The 22587-nt window shown below is 44.9% G+C and overlaps 1 protein-coding gene across 2 annotated transcripts in view; it reads right to left on the bottom strand.

Moving 5' to 3' along the window:
• Positions 1-22587, bottom strand: part of SORD (sorbitol dehydrogenase) — a 45668-nt gene that overhangs the window by 1460 nt on the left and 21621 nt on the right. For both annotated transcript variants that reach the window (XM_019668680.1, XM_019668678.1), the window contains exons 2-8: positions 19256-19289; positions 15891-16055; positions 12122-12281; positions 7896-8014; positions 4719-4784; positions 3764-3939; positions 618-739 (exon numbers count right to left, since the gene is read on the bottom strand). In XM_019668680.1, coding sequence (XP_019524225.1) covers positions 618-739; positions 3764-3939; positions 4719-4784; positions 7896-8014; positions 12122-12281; positions 15891-16041 — 794 coding nt within the window. In that variant the 5' untranslated portion in view covers positions 16042-16055; positions 19256-19289. The remainder of the gene's footprint in view (positions 1-617; positions 740-3763; positions 3940-4718; positions 4785-7895; positions 8015-12121; positions 12282-15890; positions 16056-19255; positions 19290-22587) is intronic.

Genomic DNA, 22587 nt, shown 5'->3' with positions numbered 1-22587 from the left:
GCATAAGACATATGGAGGCCACTGTGGAAAGGCAGATAAGCCTCAGGGAGGCAGCCCAGGATAACCCAGTCACACCCCTTAGCACCTCAGCAGTTTACTAGAAAACGGGTACTCTGCTGAGGGAATGGTTAGACTCTAAAGGTGGGCATAAGGGACACTGGTGGGGAAGGTGGTCCTGGACAGATTTCCCCAGCAGGAGAGGGGGTGGAGTCATAAAACATGGGGTGAAGTGAATTAAGACCCTCTCACTTCCCAGGGTGTGCTCTGGGGCTCTGGAGTGGGAGCCAAGGGACTTGAGTTCTTGCTGTTGTCCTCCTTTCTTTCCTTCTTCCCTTTAAAGGGGAAAATGGAGATTTGGCCACTTCAGCAAGTGGAAAAGAGAGGGCCTGGGTGATGAGTAATAGAAACCCAAAAAGAGCATGCTTCAAAATCTTCCTGTCCTCCCTTCCTCCCTCCCTCCCTCCCCCTGCCATCTTTGCCCACGAATCCTCTCTTTGGACCCCTAACATGGCTGTCCGTGTGGCCAGGGAGTGCCCCTCATGAATAAATAGGCAGAGACTCTTGGTCCCAGAGTCTTGTTAGCCACTCACCACCCCACTCACCCACAACATACTCACGTATTGCAGTATCGAAACACGCCCTTGATATCCACTTCGCGGATGGCTGCATGCACTAGGGGCACATTAGTCATCTCAGAACCCAGTCCCACAAGCACCAGGGTCCCACCAGAACAAGTGGCCTGACAAAGAAATAAAAACAAGAAAGCCAGGAAGATAAGAAAATGCAGACTTCCCACTCAAAATAACACTGTCATCACACAAATATCTTCTGATTCTATCAGGTGAGTATCCAAAAATCCCAGGGAATATCATTCTTTCTATACTGCTGAACTCTTCAACATGTTGACCAAACTCAACAGAGCAGCAGAGTAAACATTATCTTGTTTAAAGATCCTGAAGTAACACACTTCACCAGTGGAGGACCAGACACAGAGGGAGCATCTTCCACTGTCCACAAAATCCCAGGAAATAGCCAAGGTTCTCCAGGCCTCAGTGAGAATCTCCCCTACACACAACGCTGATCTTCAGCGGTCCTCTGAGCATCCTTCAAAGCTTTACTACTTCAGTACCAGATGCTGGCTTCACCTACTTCCTCATCTCAGCACCCATTCTTCCTCCAGAGTGCCCACCCCACAAGACAGGACTTTTCTCAAACCTCTAAGGAACCACCCTCTTGGTGAGAAAACTACACATGATATAAATGGGGAGGGCTATTGAAATTTTGTGGTTTAAAAACTGTCTTATACATGCAAGCTGGCATTTAGAAATATTTTTGTTCCGGAGACATTCATCCCGATCAATAAAATCGGTCACACTGGATTTTGCCATCCTTGAACATCTATCTGCCTTATCAATTTCTTCCTTGGAGGAGGCCAGAGAGTGAAGTTTCTCTTGACCACCTCCGCATAACTCCTCCTGAGTGTTGTGCCTGCTCCGGAGATTTTTTTGGGGTCACTATGCTTGATGTTGTGAAAGAAAAATGGACAATTCATTCCAGACTCTGAGGGAAAGGATACAGCACTGAGACAGGCCTGCAGCATGGGGGTGACGCTGGCATTTGCACTTTTGAGCTGTGGGACCCTGGATGGTGCCTCTCAGCCAGCTTCCTCCCATGTAACAGGATGATGCCTCCCCAGCAGGGCTGTTGGGAGTTCTAATCACAGTGCCTGGCATAAGGGCTCATCGTTTGGCATGTTTTCTGTTGTTTGTTTTTTTGGTTGAAGTGCAGTCATTTACAAACCACTTGTGACATATGAACACTGCCGGTAAAGGGGAGAGTATCTCAACAGGAAAATGTTGCTGTCCCCACTGGAGAAGTGGTGGGGACAGGTATAAGTGAGCCACAGAAAACTCTTGATTGAGAAATTTTCTAGGAAAACTGTTTCCCATTAGCATTTCCTCTCCACTTGGAGAAAAGGAGGAATACTGTCAAATGGGCCATAGCAAGCTGCTAGGGGTCAGCAGTTTGCTGACCACAGACAAAGGAATGCTTGGACTACCTGGCCATTGTTTTGTGGGTGTGACCTCTGCACCAAGGAGATGACATCAATTCTACCCTAAGCATTTGCCACTTCTCTTCCCAAACATTATCTAGTCACGATCTGGCAAGAAAGCGACTCTCAGGTATGTCCGTATAAGTTGCTGTCACCTAACCTGCCTATTAGAGGGGTGGCCTATAGCATTCTCCAGCACCTGTCATGCATGATGGCTCCACTCCCCACTCAGGAGAGGCACCAGCTTCAGGACTGGAGAGGCTCTTGGGTAACATTGACCTCCGTGTCCACCTCAGGTAGCCTGGCCTCCACGGTCAACAGCTGGAGATGCCAGCTGTTCTCCAGGCAGGAGAGAAGAGGAAAGAAAGCCTCACACTGTGAAGTTATATCTTTCAGTGCCTCCCTGTGGAGTAGGGGGGGTCACTGACCTGTCAACAACTTAAAAGACAGTAGACACACCTTACTCATTGTCATAGCCCGACGCACAACATATGCCCAAGATATGTCATGGGCCGACTGATCACACATAGACCCACTGCCCTCTGAGTTTTGGTTTCTCTTTGCCCCAGGGTGAAGGTACCTCCTGCTTCTCCCTCCTCCTGCTGCCTCATCTGTCCTTGATGCCATGACATCTTGGTAGGGGGCCGGGCCTGAGGGCTGTGCCACACAGCTCTGTGGGTCAGCTTTCCTCAGAATTTCTTGCATGGTGCAAAATGCCCTTGTGCATGACCCAGCTGTGACTCAGAAGGAAGAAGGAAGCGTGAGCTGCTGTGGAAAGCTGTTTGAGAGGCAGGGAAGGCGTGCCAGTGGTGGCAGCTGTCACCATTGCTCTCCCCAGCCCTGCCCCTTCCACTCTAGCATGGTTGCTGACTGCTTGTCCCTTCCTTCCTCTCCTCTTCTAAGCAATGGACAGAGTAGGGAAAATGCAGGCACTGGAGCAGTGTGCTCAAGGCAAGTTGCTGGGCCTCACATCGTACAATAAAATGTGGAAAATGACTAATCTCACGGCTGTTGTGCAGATCAGTCATCACGTTTATAAGACCTGGCACACAGTGGGGTTTGGAACCTAGAAGGTATTCTTTTTCCCCTCTTTCCTCACACTCCGATCTGTCAATGCCAATCCCCCTCCCCACTCCCCTGCCAACTTCTCATAAATTACTAGTGGGTCGCTGAGGGGCGAATCAGCTTGATTGGCAGCTTATCGGTTCCTAATTCTGGGAGAGGACAGCAGTAGCCAACTGTGACCCTGAAAATCACCACACCTTGTGACTAACTGGCTGTCACTTTGTATAAATGAATCAAAGACCACAGTTTTCCTCAATAGAACAAGATAGGGATTTCCCACACGTAACTAAAACATGGTTCCCTGTTTCTCCTATTGATCTTCTAATTAAGAGCACAACTTTTATGATCACAGATAACAATCACAGCAGCAACCCCATCCTCAATGTGTCACTTAACATCTTTTAAGGCCCATGTACGAGTATATGTGGTTACCTTGTTGAAACCTCACAATGACCCAATGAGAATGCGAGGCAAGTGTCACTATTTCCACAAGAGACATAAGAAAACAGAGATACAAAGAGTCACTTAATTGTGCTGTGGGGGCCACAGAGCAAGTCAGTGGAGAAGCTTGATCCTAGGACTCCTGACTTCTACTCAGATCATTACCCTGCGCCGGTTCCCCAGAGCTGCCCTCATCCCACTCACATAGATGCCCGCCTGGATGGCGGTCTCTGCCCCTGTGCACTCGATCGTGACTCCTGGCTTGCACCCCAGGAGGCTTTCCACTTTATTGGCGATTTCCTGAGGGCTCTCCTTGGAGATCTGGAGGACGAAATCAGCCCCGGCTTCCTTCGCCTTAGACAGCCGAGAAGCAGACAGATCTAAAGTTGAAACAAAGTTTCTTTCAAACTGAGAAACTGGATGGCAGATTAGGGAGAACATAAAAATGGCGGTGCAGTTCTGATGGCAACGGAGCTCTGGTGTGGTGGGTGGTGTTGCTGAGCCCAACACACATGCTCTCTACACCATCACACACTCCCGTACACACCACACATCTACACACGCACACACTCTCTCAAAGATATCTTCTCTTCACACACATAAACACTTTCACAGATACCCTCTATACACACTCTCTGATATGATACACACATGCTCTTCTACATTCCCACTCCACCATACATCCACGCACACCCACATACCACACACCTTAACACAAACACCTCCTAGAAACATATCATTCATTCCAGTAGCTCCATAGCACACACAAACACACACACACACACACACACACACACACACACACACACACACACACACGCTCTTCCTCTCCTGGGCTTAGACAAAGGGCTGAGCCTCTTCTTGGGACCACGTAGGCAGTATGGGAATCTCAGGTCCACACATAACGTGCCAGGTCCTCTTCTCCACAGCAGCCACCCTCTCCCAGCAGCTTCCAAAAAGAGTCTCCTCCTGAACCCTGACTTGGTCATCCCCTGGGTGGGCTTTTCAACCCTAAAACCAGGAAAACAGTGGAGGAGCCCCTTTAGAAACCCAGTACCCCAGGAAGGGAATAGGGCATGAGACCGACTACCCCTGCCCCAAACTATAGGCCCCGCTGTTTCCCCCTCAAGGAGATTTTAAAAGAAGAAGACCTTCTTACCAGTCACCACCACTTGAGCTGCACCCATTGCCTTGGCCACAAGCAAATTGACCAGTCCAATTGGCCCTAAATAAAGCGGGAAATGGGAGACACGTCTGTGAAATAGGAAACCTCAGCTCTCCCCCTTGTCCAGGCCATAAACAGGAATCATATTTTCTGTGCACCTCCAGCATCTATCCCAGTGCCTGCCACACAGTGAGACCTTAACAATTGTTTGTTGAATACATGAGAATTATTCTCTACATGAAATCTGCTCCTAGTGTTGGGTTCTATTTGATCCTCTCCTAAAACAGAATTAGAAAATTTCCACTTACTCTTGGGCACTGCTTAGGAATGATATCAAAGAACCAGAGGGCTCAAGGAAACATAACTGTTCAGAGAAGAAGTCTCAGAAAGTCTGGATACATGTTCCTGTTCTTTTTGACCCCTACCTCCTTAGAACCCATCACACATCTCCCCAAGGAGAGATATATCATTTTTAGGTACCCGCTGAGGACCACCCTGGAGGGTGTCCTTAAGTGAGCTGGCTCCCTGGGTTGAGGCAGCTGTTCAAGCAGCCCCAGGATGTTCGGGAGACTAAGATGTTTCACCAGATTCCGCATGCTAGATGACACGATGGTTTTAATACCAAAACCAGACCCACAAAATATGGTTATACAGAATATTGTTGGGGATTTGCTTTTTGGACACTTCCCTTGAAAATAATTTTGTGAGTTCCCCCAGAAAGCAAAACACTGAAAAATACCTGATGACCAACAAACAGATGATTAAACTACAGTGGGATACCGCATAGCTATTAAAAATTATGTCATGGGCTGGCCGAGTGGCTCAGTTAGTTACGAGCTCGCTCAAGAGTGCGAGCTCTAAGCAACAGCGGTTCGATGCCCGGCCTGAGCTGAGCTGCTGCTGAGCTGCCAACAGGTGGCAGGATGGCTCAGCTTAAAAAACAAAACAAAAACAAAACAAAACAAAACAAAACAAAATTATGTCATAAGAGGCCGGCCGAGTGGCTCAGTTAGTTAAGAGTTGGCTTAAGAGTGCGAGCTTTGAGCAACAGGGCCACCGGTTCAATTCCCACATGGGCCAGTGATGCTGCGCCCGAGCTGAGCCATTGCTGAGCTGCCAACAGGTGGCAGGATGGCTCAGCTGGTGTAACAACAAGATTGCCTGTTCAATGGTGGGCTACACCCACCCGCAACTAAGACTGAACTCGGCACCTTGAGCTGAGCTGCTGCCGGGATGGCTCAGTGGATAGAGCGTGTGCTCTTAACAACAAGGCTGCTGGTTCGACTCCCACGTGGGATGGTGGCTTTGCCCACCTGCAACTAAGATTGAACACAGCACCTTGAGTTTAGAGGCTACTAGCTGCCGACGGGAAGCCAGATGGCGACTGACGCCCTTCACAACAAAGATTGAAGAACAACAATTTGACTGGTCCCCTTCCCCAATTCCCCAACACTGTTCTATCCCTCAATTCCCCAATAAAATATTTTTTAAAAAAATTATGTCATAAATCTTTTGTCCACTGACATCAAAAAATGTACACAATGTATTGATTTAAAAAAAAAGAGTAGGTTAAAAAACAATGAAGCATATTCAGCATGATCTCATTGAAAAACAAAACAAAAAAGTAAGAGTCTATACCAAAATGTTAACAATGATTCTCTCAGGCTGATAGGACTATGGGTAAATTTCTGTATGTGTGCACGTGTGATGTGTATGACGTCTTTTTTTCCTATGGCAAAAGATATTATTTATGCAGATTTTTTAAAAACCTGAAAACAACAGTCTGCTGGTTAATTGAGGTAAGTCTGTTCTGTACCCATCACCCTACTTAGGAAGCCCTGCAATCACTTATTCAGCCCTGCCAAAGAAAATCAGTCACAAAAGTGTGTGAGGATTAACAAAATGGATTAAAGGCCTGAAACCATAAAACCCCTAGAAGAAAACATAGGCGGTAAGCTCCTTGACATTGCCTTGGTGATGATTTTTTAGATTCGACACCAAAAGCAAAGGCAATAAAAGCAAACATAAACAAGTGGGAAAACATCAAATAAAAAGCTTCTGCACAGCAAAGAGAACCAACAACAAAATGAAAAAGGCAACCTACTAAATAGGAGAAAATATTTGCAAATCATATATTTGTTAAGGGGTTAATATTGAAAATATATAAAGAACTCATATAACTCAATAGCAAAAAAATAAACAATTCAATTAAAAAGAGGATCTGAATAAACATTTTTCCAAAAAGGACATACAGATGGCCAACAGGTACATGAAAAGGTGCTCAACACTACTCATCAGGGAAATGCAAATCAAAACCACAATGAGATCACCTCAGACCTCTTAAAATGGCTATTATTAAAAACACAAGAAATAACAAGTGCTGGTGAAGATGTGGCAAAAAGGGAACCTATGTACACTGTTGGTGGTAATATAAATTGGTGCAGCCACTATGGAAAACAGTATGGAGTTTCCTCAAAAGTTAATAATAGAACTACTATATTATCCAGCATTTCTACTTCTGGATATTGATCCAAAGAAAATGAAAACACTAATTCAAAGATGTATGTACCCTCATGTTCATTGCAGCATTATTTACAACAGTTAGGACGTGGAATCAACTTAAGGGTTCACCGATGGCTAAATGGGTAAAGAAAATGTGGTATGTAATATATACAATGAAATATTACTCAGCCACAAAAAAGAAGGAAATCTTGCCATTGTGACAACATGGATGGACCTTGAGGGCATTATGCTAAGTGAAATAAATCAGTCAGAGAAAGACAAATGCCATGTGATATCACTTGTATATGGAATCTAAAATAAAACAAAACAAAAAATCCCCACTTCTCTGGTATGATTCGAAAGTTCCAAAAGTTGCTCCTCCCTTTACTATAAAAAATATTTCCCTAGTTTCCTGTCAAGCGTTGAAAAATAATCCCAGACTGCATTCTTTAAATGAATAAAAGGAAATAACAGCAGTTACTATCACGTCTGCAGATATTAGTTTATTTAGCAAAGTGCTGATCACTGAGGGAATGGGACACTGTAATTCTCTCCGACCCAGAAAGATCCTAGGACCAATTTCAGCCTTGGAGGGGGAATGAGATGGGCAGAGGGGTCCCCACATTCCCCTTTAATGAATTCATAGCCAGGGTGCCATCTGTTTCTTACCAGCTCCACACACAAACACCTTGCTCCCCAGGGTGATTCTAGCTCGCCGGCAGGCATGGATCCCCACAGACAGTGGCTCAACCAGGGCCCCTTCCTCAAAGGTGACATTGTCAGGAAGCCTGGGGAGTCAACACACTCAGTTAGTCTCTCTGGGTTAACAACAATAGCTAATAGCTAATATTTATTCAGCACTTATTTATGTGCCAGGCAATACGTTAAGCTAAATTTACATATATTCACTCATGTAAGTCCTCAGAACAGTTCTGTAGTAGGTATTATTATTATGCCCATTTTGCAGATGAGGAAATCGAGGTTTGGAGGATTAAATGACTTGTTCGAAAGGTTCTAAATTAGTGAGGGGCTCCAAGGGTTTGAATTGGAAACCAGACATGTCTGATTCTAGAACACATTACACAGTTTCCCTCTGAAGATGGATTTCTTTGGAGAAATCACTTCAATGAATACCAATACATTATGTTTTCTTTAATATATTAGCCAAGATAAAGTATGGTGTGGCTGTCATTAATAAACAAAAAATTCATTTAACAAGAGGTTAACATAGCCACATTCCAGCATCTCATCTGTTTGTCAAACTGATAGCCTTTCTGATTTCACTTCAGCAAACAATCCCAACTATTAGCAGCTTTGTAAAACAGTGATTTGTAAGCTGATGCTCTGTTCAATTGTCCCATGTCAATCCCCCTCCCACTCCGGCCCCTCCCCCATGACACATTCCAGAAGAACCACATTTGATGGCAGCAGCTGCCTGGCTGTCCCAGGACTGGTTAAGATGGGAAAAGGGCTGTCTTCCACACAGCTGATTAAATGCTGTCACCTTTACCATTGCGTGCTTGGTTTTCACTTCCATGTCCACTGGCATCTTGATCCTATTAATAATTGTACTGATGATGACAGCAAACATTTGTATAGGGCTTTACAGATTAGAGAGCTTTCTCATCCATTATCATTTAATCCTCACCATGACCTTGTCAGGTGGAAAGGGCAGGTTTTATTTCTACCTTTATTCTATAGTAGAAGAAATTGAAACTCAATGACATTGATACTTTCCCAAGGTTACAAGGCTAGTGAGTGGAAAAGCAAAGCTTCCACCCAGGTCTCTTGATTCCATACCCTCTGCCTGCCCCTTATCAGCTGCCTCCTGGTACAAGCAGCTCTGTAGTTAATATCTAATTTCTGCTAGTTCCTAGCTGCCTAGCATCTATTCAGTGCCCCCAAAATCTCCACATGAAAACCCTCAAGTTATAAAAAGAAAGGTTGTCTGAATGACGAAGTAACCGCTTGAGCTAAAGCTGACCCAAAAAGAAAGGTGGCAGCCAAACCATGTACTTGTCCCCATGATCCTTCTGTCACTGTTCACAATCCCCAGGGAATAAATAACAAGGCCTGCCATCGGCCTGGCTGCTGCTACCACCCTTTCCTTCTCCCCTCCCTTTTGCTTCTCTCACATCATTGCCCCCACTCTGATCCACCCTTCTACTCCGATTGCCGCCATCACCCTTTCTATGCACTCAATTACCCCCATCAACTCTATATAAAGGGGAAAAATGGAAATGAAATGAAGCCTCCCAAACTCTCAAGGACCCCTAACCACACTTTCTCAGACACACCTGCTCCCCTCCATTTGGGCCTCCCGCAAAGCTTGTACTGGCTCTAAGCTGAGGGTGGCCCCCCTCTCCCCTTCCCTCTGACTCCCCTTTGTAATAAGCACACCAAGGAGAAATGGGATTGGGGGCGGCACTGAGGACTGTTACCTATGAGAATATTTTACCGATTAGGCAGACGTTGCCTTTTCACATATGCAGCCATAGCCAGCAGCACGGGAGGGCAGCCTGGCACGGAGGCGGAAGCATCAGGCAGAGTCCTGGGGCCCAGCGCCTTTGCCACTGACCTTGAGAGAGAGTTACTGGGTCCTCCCTCCCCAACCTTGTTCCGTGAGGGGGTGAGGGTACAGAAGGGATGAGAGGACTCAGCGCTAATCTTTTATGACTTTATAAACACCAGAGAATGACAAGGCAACTTGGTGATTTTCACAATAGGGTTCAGGGAACAGGCAAAAGAGTTAAAGAATGATCAAGACGCCAAGAAGGAAGCAGGAAGATAGAATGAAAATAAGGTGGATAAGAAAAGAAAGAGACTGTGGTAGCGTAGAAATCCTCACAAAGAGAAACCAGAGAGGGCTTGGGCCCAGGGCTGGGCTGGGGACACAGGCAAAAAGTGCCCTGGGAGGGGGGAGAGGGGGTTGCATGTGCCCTAGAGGCCCTCCCCAGTCCTCTCATCGCCATTGCCAGACAGAACAACCCAACCCACACCATTCCCTATAAACCACCCCTCTCCCCTCCCGGCCCAAAGACCCCTTTCAGGTCTAACCCTGTACCATCCAGACACAAGGCCACGGCTATGACATATGATGACACCACTTATTGAGCCAGGCCTCATGCGGAGTACTTGGTATGCCTTTCTCGTTGAATCCTGTCAATAAGTCTTATGTATTTCACCATATTGGTGCTATTATAATCTCCATTTTACAGGCAAGGATATTGATGTTACAAAGTTTAAGTAACTTGTTCAAGGTCACACAGCTGGTAAATGGCAGAGACCGGTGGTTAGTCTCAAACTTCACTATTTTGCTCTTCTGCCTCCCATGAAAACCTTGCTTGGTGTCTTGACTTGGAAAAGGCCCAGGAAAGGCAGACTCTGCTCACACAACCTGCTTTCTTCTAGAGCAGGTGTGAGTATTGACTTAAACTCATCACAAGGTCTCTGGCCTGTGACTCCTCTCAAGGCTTCCAGAGGGCACTAGAAAACTCAGATCTGTCTGACTGCCCCTGTGATTGGCACCTGGCCTTTGTCAGACAAGCCCCGTCCTGGCTGACAGAGACACGACTGGGGCCAGGTCAGGGTGGGAGAAAAATGAACCTGTTAGCAGGAGGAAAGAGGCTCCATGGGCTGGGGGCCATGCAGAAGGTACAGCACTTTGCTTCTGCCTCACAAAGCTTCTCACCCCAAAACCACTTTGAGCGTTGGGGTAAGGCAGAAAGCACAGGGCATGAACTTGAGAATTACTGCCACCCTGGCTTGACTCCTGGCTCTGCTCTATGCTCCAGTCAATTAGCCGCTTCCTGCCTCTGCTAACCCTTGCACAAAACTGCACTACTGGGGCCGGCTGATTGGTTCAGTTGGTTAAGAGCGCGAGCTCTGAGCAACAGGGTTGCTGGTTCGATTCCCACATGGGCCAGTGAGCTGCGCCCGAGCTGAGCTGCCAACAGGTGGCAGGATGGCTCAGCTGATGAGAGCACGTGCTCCTAACAACAAGGTTGCCAGGTTGACTCCCGCATGGGATGGTGGGCTACGTTCACCCACAACTAGGTTTGAACACAGCACCTTGAGCCGAGCTGCCCTGAGCTGCCCACGGGTGGCCGGATGGCAACTGGACCTGGAGCTGAGCTAGCTGTGCCCTCCTCAACTAAGACTGAAGGACAATAACTTGGCTGTTCCCCTTCCCCAATTCCCTAATAAAATCTTTAAAAAAAAAAAAAGTGCACTGCTGGTGCCCACCTCACCATTAATTCTTCTGAAGGTGAATAAGATAAGGCATGCAAAGTACTTACTAGCGCAAGGCAGGCAAGTACTAATAATAATTGTGATTTCACATGCATTGCCTTACTTCATTGTCTAGTGATTAAATTAGACTGAAGCAGAGAAAGGTTAAGTCATTTATTCAGTCACTCGCTAGGAGGCAGTAGATCCAGGGTCCCACAGCTCAGAAGCTGGCTCCATGCCATGCCTCCTCAGTAAACTCCAGTTATTGCTGTCATTGTTTGTTATTGTCATCAAAGTCATTGCTATTATAAGTTCTCTTTCCCATAGCTGCAGTGAAAACCAATAATGGAGGACAAACCACAAGAAGTTATCTCCAGGATGGCTGGAGAGGAGTGAGTGACTTCGGCAACAATATTGTATTACTGCTCTTGGTGAGGGGAAGTTAGACTGAAAGACTAAAACCAAGCACTGTGAGCCAGGCTTAGCCCTGGTCAGGCTACCCTCTCTCCACACCACCATGAAGGGCAGGCTAGCGGAGAGGATGTCTCATGTCTGAAATTAAGAGCTGAAAAGAACAAAGAGGTCACCACAGAAAACTAGAAGAAAGAACACCAAACACACAGAGGGGGAGAGGTCCAGGTGGCAAAGCTGGGCTGGGCACTAACTTGTAGCAGAAGTTGGCATTATGCTTATAGAACCGGCAGAGGTTCCCGTCATCGGGGGGCGTGGCACAGAAGAAGAGGGATGGCGACAGGTTGTATCGTCCAATCTTGCAGAATTCATCGGTTTCTCGGGGAGCACCAGGCTCGATGGCAACACGATCACCTGGAGAGGAAAACACGAACAGAGGCAGAGACGCTGTGAAGGTATTCAGGCTCATGGGCAGATACCAGTGGGGAATCTGGCGGAACGAGTCACCCTCCTACCTGGTGACCTGGGAGCTCTAGGCAAGCCGAGCCCATAGGTGCCTCCAAAGGAAACACAAGATGTAGCACAGACTCACACTCTGAGAGAGAGTGAACAACCCACTTCTCCACAGACTAGTTTGGTCTGCCCTTTTACCAACTCTTGGAGCAAACCATCCTGCCCCTCCAGCTCCACAGCCACCTCCCAGCCTGGGAAATATTATACAACCAATCTCATCTCTAAGGCAAGCCATCTCAAATTGCTGCAAAAGAGGTAGCTAGTGCATGGAGTTTGCAGACATTTTTCTCTTCACCTGTTTTGAAAATATTGGGCAAGGCCTTTATAAGAGCAATAATTAGGACATGTCTATGTTCAGTCTGGTTGTGTTTAGACAAATAGCTAGGGCAGAACCACTAAGGCAAATGACCCACAGAGAACCCCTGGTACAGGGAGAGTAACACTCAGGCTTATGAACAGCTGGCTTCTATCATACTTCTACTCTATGTCTCACTAAGTCTGCTTGGAAACCCAGCTTTAGAATAGCTCTTCACTCTTTTCATTAGGAAAATTTTCATACGTACATCAAAGTTGAAAAACATTTACAGCGAACACCCAGATGTTCTCCACCTAGATTCTTCAATTAACATTTTAGCTACATTCACTTTATCACATATCCATCCATCTCTCCTCTATCCATCAACCCATTTCTTTTCTTTCTTTTTTAAAAAAAATTTTATTGGGGAACATCCATGGTCATTGGTTACAAATTGTTTTCATGCTACAGTGGCATAGTTGACTCTTTAGGGAGGGCGCAGCTCACAGTGACCCATGTGGGGATCAAGCCAGCAACCTTACTGTTATCAGCACACTAACCGAGCTAACCGGTCACCCCAAACCATTTCTTTCCTGATACATTTCAAAGTAGGTTGCAGATATTAGTACACTGCACCCTTAAATACTTCAGCCTTTAAGTATTTAAGTACTTCAGCCTGCATATCATGAACTGGAGCTCAATAATTGTTTACGGTTCTTTTTTTTGAAGGTAAAATTTTGGTATTGATGAAATGCACAAATCTTAAGTGGATCACTAGATGAATTTCGATAGGAACATTCACCTGTGTGATATAAACTCCTATCAAGATACAGAACATTATCACTACCTCAGAAATTTCATTCCTTTGTGTTCCTTCCCAGTCAATCCCCACCCCCACCCCTAGATGGGTATACTGGTGGGATTAGGAAACCTCCTGAGCCTGGAGTGCTAGCAGCCTGAGAAGAACTCAGAGAGGTCTGCCCCTTACTAAGACACACATTAGGCTATTTTTAATGTCTTTTGTGTTAAAACTACCCACATAATAGTGTACAGTCCTGGTATGTAAATAGTGCTCATAAAAAGTAGTGGTGACAATGATGGTAGTAATAGTAGTCACACATAGTAGTATTAACTATTTTTATTATATTAATCATTATTATAATTATCTGAGTTGTATTATTACAGAAGAAATTAAAACTATAAGATAGATGACCAGATTGTATATAAATTAGGAATTCTTTCATGCTTTGGTTTTAATGATTTAAATTTTACAAACAAATACTAAGAACTACTCAATGAGTGGCTTTCTTCTTTCTAGATTAGTTGATTAGAACTTTAAGTCAAAGTTAGCAAGCGAAACACTTCAATAATGAAATCCCTGCAATCACTAAAATGTGTTCCTGTACCTGTATATATGTCTCGTCCTTCTATCCCCCTCTATTCTCCTCTCTGCTGCCCAATAAACCCTTTCCAAACTATGCTCTACCACGAACAATGACTTCTTCAACTTAGCATTCAAGATCTTCCATAATTAGGTGGAGTTTATATTATTCAGTTTTGTTACATTATAATAATATTATAATAACTCACAGTTGTATGGTGCTTTTTAAAGAGGGACTTTTGTGCAGATTATCATTTCAACTAACTCTCCTATACAGGACCTCTGCTTTGAGCAACACAGGCTTATTAGCAACCCAGATACATAACTTCTACCTCTGTAATTTTATCATTCTGTTCCTCTTACCTGGAATATTAGCTTCTGACCTCTTCACTAACTCAAATACAAAGCCTTTCTTATGTATCCAGATGCTGGGCAGACCAGTGGTTCTTAGCACTTGCTCGAGAATCTGAAAGACCAAGGCAGGCATCCTAGCTCTGAACCTAACTAATGTTTGACCCTGGGCAATTTCCATGTTTCACTTTCCTCATCTGATAACGAGGAAAATGAAGCTCGTCTCATAGAGTTGTGTCAAGAATGAAGTAAATAATTATACATATAAGTATTTAACATGGAGACAAACAATAAATCAATGTTATTTGCCTTCTTATAATTAGTTAAATGTCTAGCTCAAAGACCTGTCTCCTCCATGAATCTTCTTTACACACCTCTGCTCATGACAAGTGCCCTTACTTTGAACTTCTAGAGCCTGTTCTTTACTGATTGCACCATATGGTCTTGTCCTCTAATTGTTGGTATTTGTGTATGTCCTCATGTCTGGTCTCTCTAACTAGACTGAAGCATCCAAGGATCATATCTTCTTAATTTTCTATATCCCTCAAAGCACCTGCACAGGCCGGACCCATTGTCGCTGCCGATTAAGCACCTATTATAACTTAAATTTAGAAAACCCCACTCTTTGTTATGACATATGTTTACAGACCTAGTCCCACAGGTAAGAACCAATCAGTGACTGTCAGAAGCTGCGAACCTTCCACTTTGGGAGAACCCTGCAAAATCCTAGGGGCTTTCTTGACTTTACTGATGATGAATGGAGGACATTTCTAAATGAGAGCTTGCTGATCCCTCCCCAAGTAACTGGGCTCAGAGAGCCTTCTAACTAACACAGGATGGCACCTCTTGCCAACCTCCTCCTTCTCCCAAAAATCTGACATCATCTCCTGGCTGTGCAGTGGCCTCATCAGCAAAGGAAGGTTAAAGCCAATGGCTAGCTAAGCCAAGATAGCTTGGATTTAATTCATTGTGATGGGGGACATCACAGTCTGCCATGGCTGAGAATTCCTCCCTCCAGAATGAATTAAGCAAATCTAGAAAAATATCGGTGGTTTCCCAGCAATCCAATAAAATCAAAGACTGTTTCGAAGGTCCTGGTTCTGAACATGTGGAAACAGATTGTGGTTCCTGTGCCTGGAGTGTTTACCCCACCTCTTTACCTAGCTTATTTCTTGCTTGCCTGCAGGCGTTGGCTTAACTGTCCCTTCCTCAGACTAGCCAGGGGTCTGGACAGAACACACCAATCGCACCCCATATTCTTCTCTGCTGCCTTCAACGCAATCGTAATGAAGTAACTATTTGTGTGTCCCAGCTCTGTCATCCCCTGTAGAAGGTAAGATCCACGTGTGTAGGGACTGAGGCCATCTTCTTAACTGCTGCATCCCTGGTGTTTAACAGACAGCCTGCCCCTGACAAAGCACACACAAATATTGATGCTGAATGAATAAATAGATAGACCCATTAGCTGAAGGGCTTTGCTGACCTGGTTTTAGGTGCTTCACCAATGATCCCACTTTTACGACTGTTCCTGCAGCTTCATGGCCCAGCACCATTGGCTTTTTCACAACAAAATCCCCAATTCGACCATGCTGCCAGTAGTGGACATCTGAGCCGCAGATTCCAACGGAATGCATCTTCAGCAGCACCTCTGATAAGAGAAAGGAAAAGGAGAAAACAAGGAAGGAGGAAATGACCCCTCTTGCACCCTAAGGCACCCTGGTGATTCTCCTCTGCATGAAGGGCTTGGTCTCAAAGACCAGGTAAAAAATTTAGACCAGAGGAAAACAAGCTAAACAGCAACCCCGGTTAGTCTTGCAAAGCAAGAAAGCTTCCACAGAGCAAAATAACAGCATGTGAGGGTTAATTCTCTGTGTCAACTTGACTAGGCTATAGTGCCCAGTTGTTTGGTCAAACGCTAGATGTTGCTCTGAAGGTATTTTTCAGATGTGATTAACATTTAAGCGCTCCCATGTTCACCAAAGCATTATTTACAATAGCCAAGATATGGAAACAACCTAAGTGTCCATCAATGGATAAGTGGATAAAGAAAATGTGTATATACAACAGAATATTATTCAGCCATAAAAAAAGAAGAAAATCTTGACATTTGCGACAACATAGATGAAGCTTGAGGGCATTATGCTAAGTGTAATAAGTCAGAAAGAGAAAGACAAATACCATATGATCTCTCACTAGTATATAGAATCTAAAAAAACCAAAGAAAGAAAAAAAACAAGTTCACAGGTATAGAGAACAGATTGGTGGTTGCCAGAAGTGGGGGATAGGGAGAGAGGGAGGGTGGATGAAATGGGTGAAGAGGGTCAAAAGGTACAAACTTCCAGTTATAAAATATATAAATCATGGGGCTGTAATGTACAGCATGGTGACTAGTTAATAAAATCGTATTGTATATTTGATAGTTGCTAAGAGATCTTAAAAGTTCTCATCACGAAAAGAAAATTTTGTCACTATGTAAGGTGATGGATATTAACTAGACTTATTGTGGTGATCATTTCACAATATATACAAATATCAAATCATTATGTTGTATACCTAAAACTAACATAATGTTGCATGTCAATTATACCCCAATTAAAAAAAACATTTAAATTATTAGACTTTGAGTGAAGCAGATTATCCTCCATAATGTGGATATGCCTCATCCAATCAGTTGAAGTCCTTAAACGACAGGACTGAGGTTTCCTGAAGGACTTCTCCCTCAAGACTGTGACATCAGCTTTTATCTGAATTTCCAGACTGCTGATCAGCTCTGCAGATTTCATACTTGCCAGTCCCCACAATCATGTGCGGCAATTCCTTAAAATAAATCTCCCTCCAGTCCTCTCTCTAATAATAATAAATCTATTCTAAATAAATCTCTCTCAGTTCTGTTTCTCTGGAGAAAACTCTAATACACTGCATAAGCAAGGAAGAAATGTATCAAACCCAAAAGAGAAAAAACTTTTCTAGGAGATAACTATTTCCAGACGATTAATGTGCTGTGCCTCATTGTTATCTGCTCAGGTAAGGGAGGTTGGTAGAATCTAGGCTTGGCAACACTTTGTGAGCTCTCATGTTCCGTTTTCATGCCTGCTGTTTTCTAAAAAGTGCAGTGTTAATTTAAACCACCCAAAGATTTCAACTGGCATTTCCCGTTTACACGTTTGCATATAGTGAGATTTGATAGCATTGTTGTTGCCAGTTTTCCAAGTTTAAAATAATGATGCTACTGAGCCTCTTTGCTGAAATAAGTCCTGAAGGATTATTGACCTAGTTGGACTGAGATGACCATGTTACAAGTATCTCCCTGAGACAAAGCTCTGCCTTAGAAAGACAAAGAAACTCAAATCTCTGCTATGCATTCAGGTGTCTTACACACTGCCCTTGCCACAAACCATGGGCAATTCCCCCAGGTGCTGCTCTGTAGAACTTTCTCCATCCTTGGTTTTGGTGAACAGTGAAAGAAATGGCAGGGTGAATTCTGAGATCAAAGTTAGGGAAAAGTCATTTGAGTTACAAAAATTGTCTGAGTTTCCTCTCTTGAAGATACCAATTTGTAATAAGAGGTTAAATTTGATGTGCTAGAACTCTAGCTGAAATTTACCATCGATTCCCCTTTCAATTCAAGGACATCAAGAGACAAGAAAGTGAGAGCAGAATGCTGCTTCAGAGAGAGAAGCAGTACCAGGATCCTTCAAGCCCTTGTCTGGCCACCTCTGGAATCAACACCAACTTTCAGGAGACAGTGCCTATTTCACTTCTCTGAATATGTTATCTTGTTGAAAACACTTAAGCCCTAAATATACATTACTTGCTAAATACTGATAGAAACAGCTCTTGTCTGTATTCTTATCACTATAAAGCAACAACCCAAATGACCTCTGAGTAACCAAGCTCTAGAGGCTACAGGAAAGCTGCCTTCAATCTGATGTTCACACAGAAGCTACAGTTGTGGGGGTAAGGTAGGGCAGCACATCCCCAGCTCATCAAGGACAGAAAGGGGACCTGAGTGGCTGGGTGTGGGATGAGCTATCTACAGACGCTCTGCCCATTGCTCCCAGCCTCACTGCAGGGTCCTGCAGATCATGAAGTGGGATTCCAGGAATGGAAAGGACTGGGAAAAAGTCAGCAGGGATCTGCCTTAGCCAATAGGGTGACATGACCTCCCCATGTACAGACACCACCCAGGAAATGTGCGTGTCAGCTCAGCCGCAGGCTCGCCCAGTGGGAGGTCAGAAGGAGTGGAGTAAAAGTGGCAGGAACTCTGCCCCAGTGTGCTCACCCACTTTCTGTACTTGGTTGATTAGGGCAGTGGGGCAAGGATCCATGCAGCCCCTCCCAACCCTACTGCACAGAAGGTCTTGGTCTTCCTGGCATGATGCTTCCTTTTCTAACTAAAAGATTAAGTTCTGTAGACTCACTCCTTTTCAAAGTTTGGGTTAGGGTTAGGCCACCTAAATAGCTTATAGTGAGTGGTTAGAGTAACCTAATTCTGTTGTTAGATCAAAAGAGGAACAATTCTGCCTTTGGCCCATAAACTGAAGATATTTTATGCCCAAAACTCTTTGGAACAAGCCAGCAGTCTGATATGGTAGCTATTCTTGTTCTATCAGTTTCTTTTATTGTATGTAGCAGCCAAGTGGAGTCTATCCAGTCATGCTGTAGACAATGGACTAGATGGAAAGCCTAACAAAAGCAGTTTTTTTGTTTGTTTTTTAAAGAGTAATTTTTAATGGAGGCAAAAGTAATAAACTGTAGCAGAAGAGGGATAAGGGAGCAATGCATATGTGTCTCCAGGGAAAACAAGAGGAAAGAAGAAACTGTAAGTTGAGTATCCCAAAGACCTACCATTTGGGCCTGGTTCAGGGATAGGATAGTTCTCCTAAAGGAAACAAAATAGAAACATCATTTAGTATGCATAATAAATTTACCTTATGAACAATTTTTTCAATTTTTCTTTTTAAAATTAAAGTGGAGCTTCATTCAAATATTTCTTCTTAGAATTAACACAGGCTCAGGCCACACTGCTGCTGGGTGGATGCCTGAGGAGGTACACTGAATAGTGCTGAGTCTAACTGCAGTCCTCACCCCACCCAACAGTGCACTTTGCCCAAGACTAAGAAAAAGTATGCTACGTGCACTCCGAGGCAGAAAGGATGTTTGGGAGGCTTCCCTAGATCTGTCTTCCCTATCAGATCCTTCGTAATTGTTCCTGAAAGCACACATTGTTAGATACGGATTTGTTTGGTCTCGGACGGGGAAAGGATAAGGGTGTTTCTGGCAGCTGCACGTAGGGCTTTTCCTCCAGACAGGTTGGAGAAAGTGTGTGTGCTGGTGCTCTTTTCCCTCTACAACAACACTTGGACCTATACTTGGTCCTGTCTTCCAAAACCTCCCTCTGGAGTTTTAGCGGCCCTTTGGGAACACAAAGGACCTGCACTTTGGCCACTGTCACAGATTCAAAAAGCAATCTCAGCTAGTCCAGTGTTCACAGCTATTATTATTGTCATCATTATTATTATTTACCAAGCTTTTTTTCCCCAATGCCAACTGGCTAGGAAATTCCTGGTGATGAGGGAGGACAGTGAGTGGCCAAATCCAAGTGTTTATTTGATTAATTCTTTGAAGGCAGCCAAGAAGAGGGAGAAGAGATATGAAATGTTCACAGCACCTACTATGCGCCAGTCAGTGTGCTGGGCTTTAAACACATCATGGACCACAGTCCTACCCACAGCCCAGTTTGCAGATGAGAAACCTGAGGCTGGGAAGTTCACTAACGTGGTCAAGGTCATATCACCAGAGAGTGGATAAACCAGGGCTAAACCCAGGTGTGTCTGATTCCCAAGCCTGCCTCACTGCATCCCACTGCAACCACAAAATGGAACATGCCTTTTCTCCTTCAGGGGTGATGCAAGGAGTGGTCAACCAGGTGATGAGAATGTCTGAGCTGAGCTTCACGCAGAGCCCTCTGGGAGGAGTCACTACTCAAAGGTTGCCTCCTTTTGAAAGCTTCCGCAAGATTCTTTTATAGGTAGCAATAAACCAAACTGGGTCTAGTTTGCTAACAAGATAATAACCTTGATGCCAAAGACCATGCCTTCAATCTCTTCAGCACCAGTTACAGTGCTCTGCCCCAAACCCAGTGGGCTTGTACTGGTTAAATAACCACTGTCCATAATAGTGCTTCCATAAAGGTCTGAGGTTCTCGCTCATCCAAGATTACCAGCCCTTTCTGTTGGAAGTAGCTCAACGCTAATTTGAACTCCTTGTCTCCAGTGAAACAAAGCCCAAGGTGATCATGCTAATGCTGATTAGCTGACACTAACTACCATCTTTGTGTCAGGTTATGTGCTGAGTGCTATACATGCATCACTGTTTAATCCTTAAAACAGCCCTGTGTGGTACTGCCACTGCCCTTCCCCTACAGGACAATCTTGCCACTTTCTGGAAAGGCAGTCTTACTACTGCCCATCCCCTGGGGCAACTTGCCTTGCCCCAGCAAATCATATGGTGTTTTCCCTTTTCTAGATGGGGAATCAAGGGTCTATTCCCGCCAGTACCACCTTGAGATGTATCCTTTCTAATAGGTCACACTTTGATCCTCAAAATAATTTTTTTTTTAATTGGAGAACAGGGGCTGGCCGAGTGGCGTGTTGGTTAAGAGCTGGCTTGGGATGCCAGCTCTGAGCAGCAGGGCCCCGGTTCGGATCCCACATGAGGGCCAGTGACACTGCCCTCTACAGCTAAGATGATGAACAACAGCTCGAGCTGGAGCTGGGCTGCCATGAGTTGCCAGCGACAGCATAGGCTGCAGCCCCTACTACAGTGGGCTGCCATAAGCTACCGTGTGTGGCCAGCAGCCAGCGTGAGCGGCCGGCAGCCGGTGTGAGCTGCCAAGAGCTGCTGTGAGCGGCCGTCCAGAGGCCAGCAGCCGATCTGCCTCACCCGGGAAGAGAGCAATGATAATACCAACATGGGCCAGTGAAGTGACGTCCTCCACAACTAGACTGAAGAACAAAAGGACAGCAACTTGTCTGTTCCCCATTCCCCTGACTCTTCAGCGCTGTTCCCCTCCCCCAATTCCTCTTTTAAAAAAAAATTGGGGAACAGTGTGTTTTTCCAAGACCCATCAGCTCCAAGTCAAGTAGTTGTTTCAATCTAGTTGTGGAGGGTGCAACTCAGTGGCCCATGTGGGGATCGAACTGGCAACCTTGGTGTTATGAGCACTGTGCTCTAACCAGATGAGCTAACCGGCGGCCCCTGATCCTCAAAATTTTTTTAAAAGGCCAACTAATCTTGTTTTGTAACACAGCTTGGCCCCAATACCAACTAGGGGAAGGGGAGGTTTGGCCCCTTAATGGGACCCTAAACTATAACACAATTCTACAACTCAGCCTTTTTTGTAAATGTCTTAGAAAATGGTCAGATTCCTTATATACAAGTATTTTTCTATTTGAGCGGCTGTAGAGATTTATGTAAAAAGTGTGAACTTAGCCCTACTAATGAGGCGCTTACTGATCCCCAAATGCTTACTGAACCACCCCCAGCCCCAGGGACCCCAAAGGCCCTTTTGCTGCCTTCTTCACTACCCCTGTACCTAGGGTCCACTGGCCCCTGCTTTTCCTGCCCCTAAAGCTGCTCCAACAATGAGGCTCTTGCCCCTGATAAAAATAGCAGGCGAATTCGGCCCCCAACTAATACACACCCATGTCCCTCATTGGGCTCAGGCAAATTAAAGCTGACCTTGGGAACTATTCGGACAATCCGAATATATAGATGCTTTCCAACACCTTACTTTAGCATATGAACTGACCTGGAAGGATGTGATGATAGTTCTGGGACAGACTTTGTCAGACATTGAACAGGAAAAGGTAACTAAGGAGGTCAGAAAATTTGCTAACAATTTACATCTTACATCTGTCTGATAACAAATACCCTATAGGAGAAACAGTGGTCCCACCCATGGACCATGAATGGGATTACAATAGCAATTCCCAAAAGTGGGAGAGAAACCATTTCTTACTCTGTATTAAAGCAGGACTCAAGGATGGCCGTCAAAAGGTCATTAATTTTTCTAAGGTGTCTGCCATTAACCAGGGCCCGGATGAAAATCCTATTACCTTCTTGGAAAGGCTGAGGGAAGCTCTCATTAAACATACTAATCTAGATCTAGAGTCTTA

The sequence above is a fragment of the Hipposideros armiger genome, unplaced genomic scaffold, assembly GCF_001890085.2.
Source record: "Hipposideros armiger isolate ML-2016 unplaced genomic scaffold, ASM189008v1 scaffold_531, whole genome shotgun sequence".
In the NCBI taxonomy this organism is placed as follows: domain Eukaryota; kingdom Metazoa; phylum Chordata; class Mammalia; order Chiroptera; family Hipposideridae; genus Hipposideros; species Hipposideros armiger.
The sequence above is the reverse complement of the archived record's forward strand: the minus strand, read 5'-3'. Positions and strand labels throughout refer to the sequence as shown.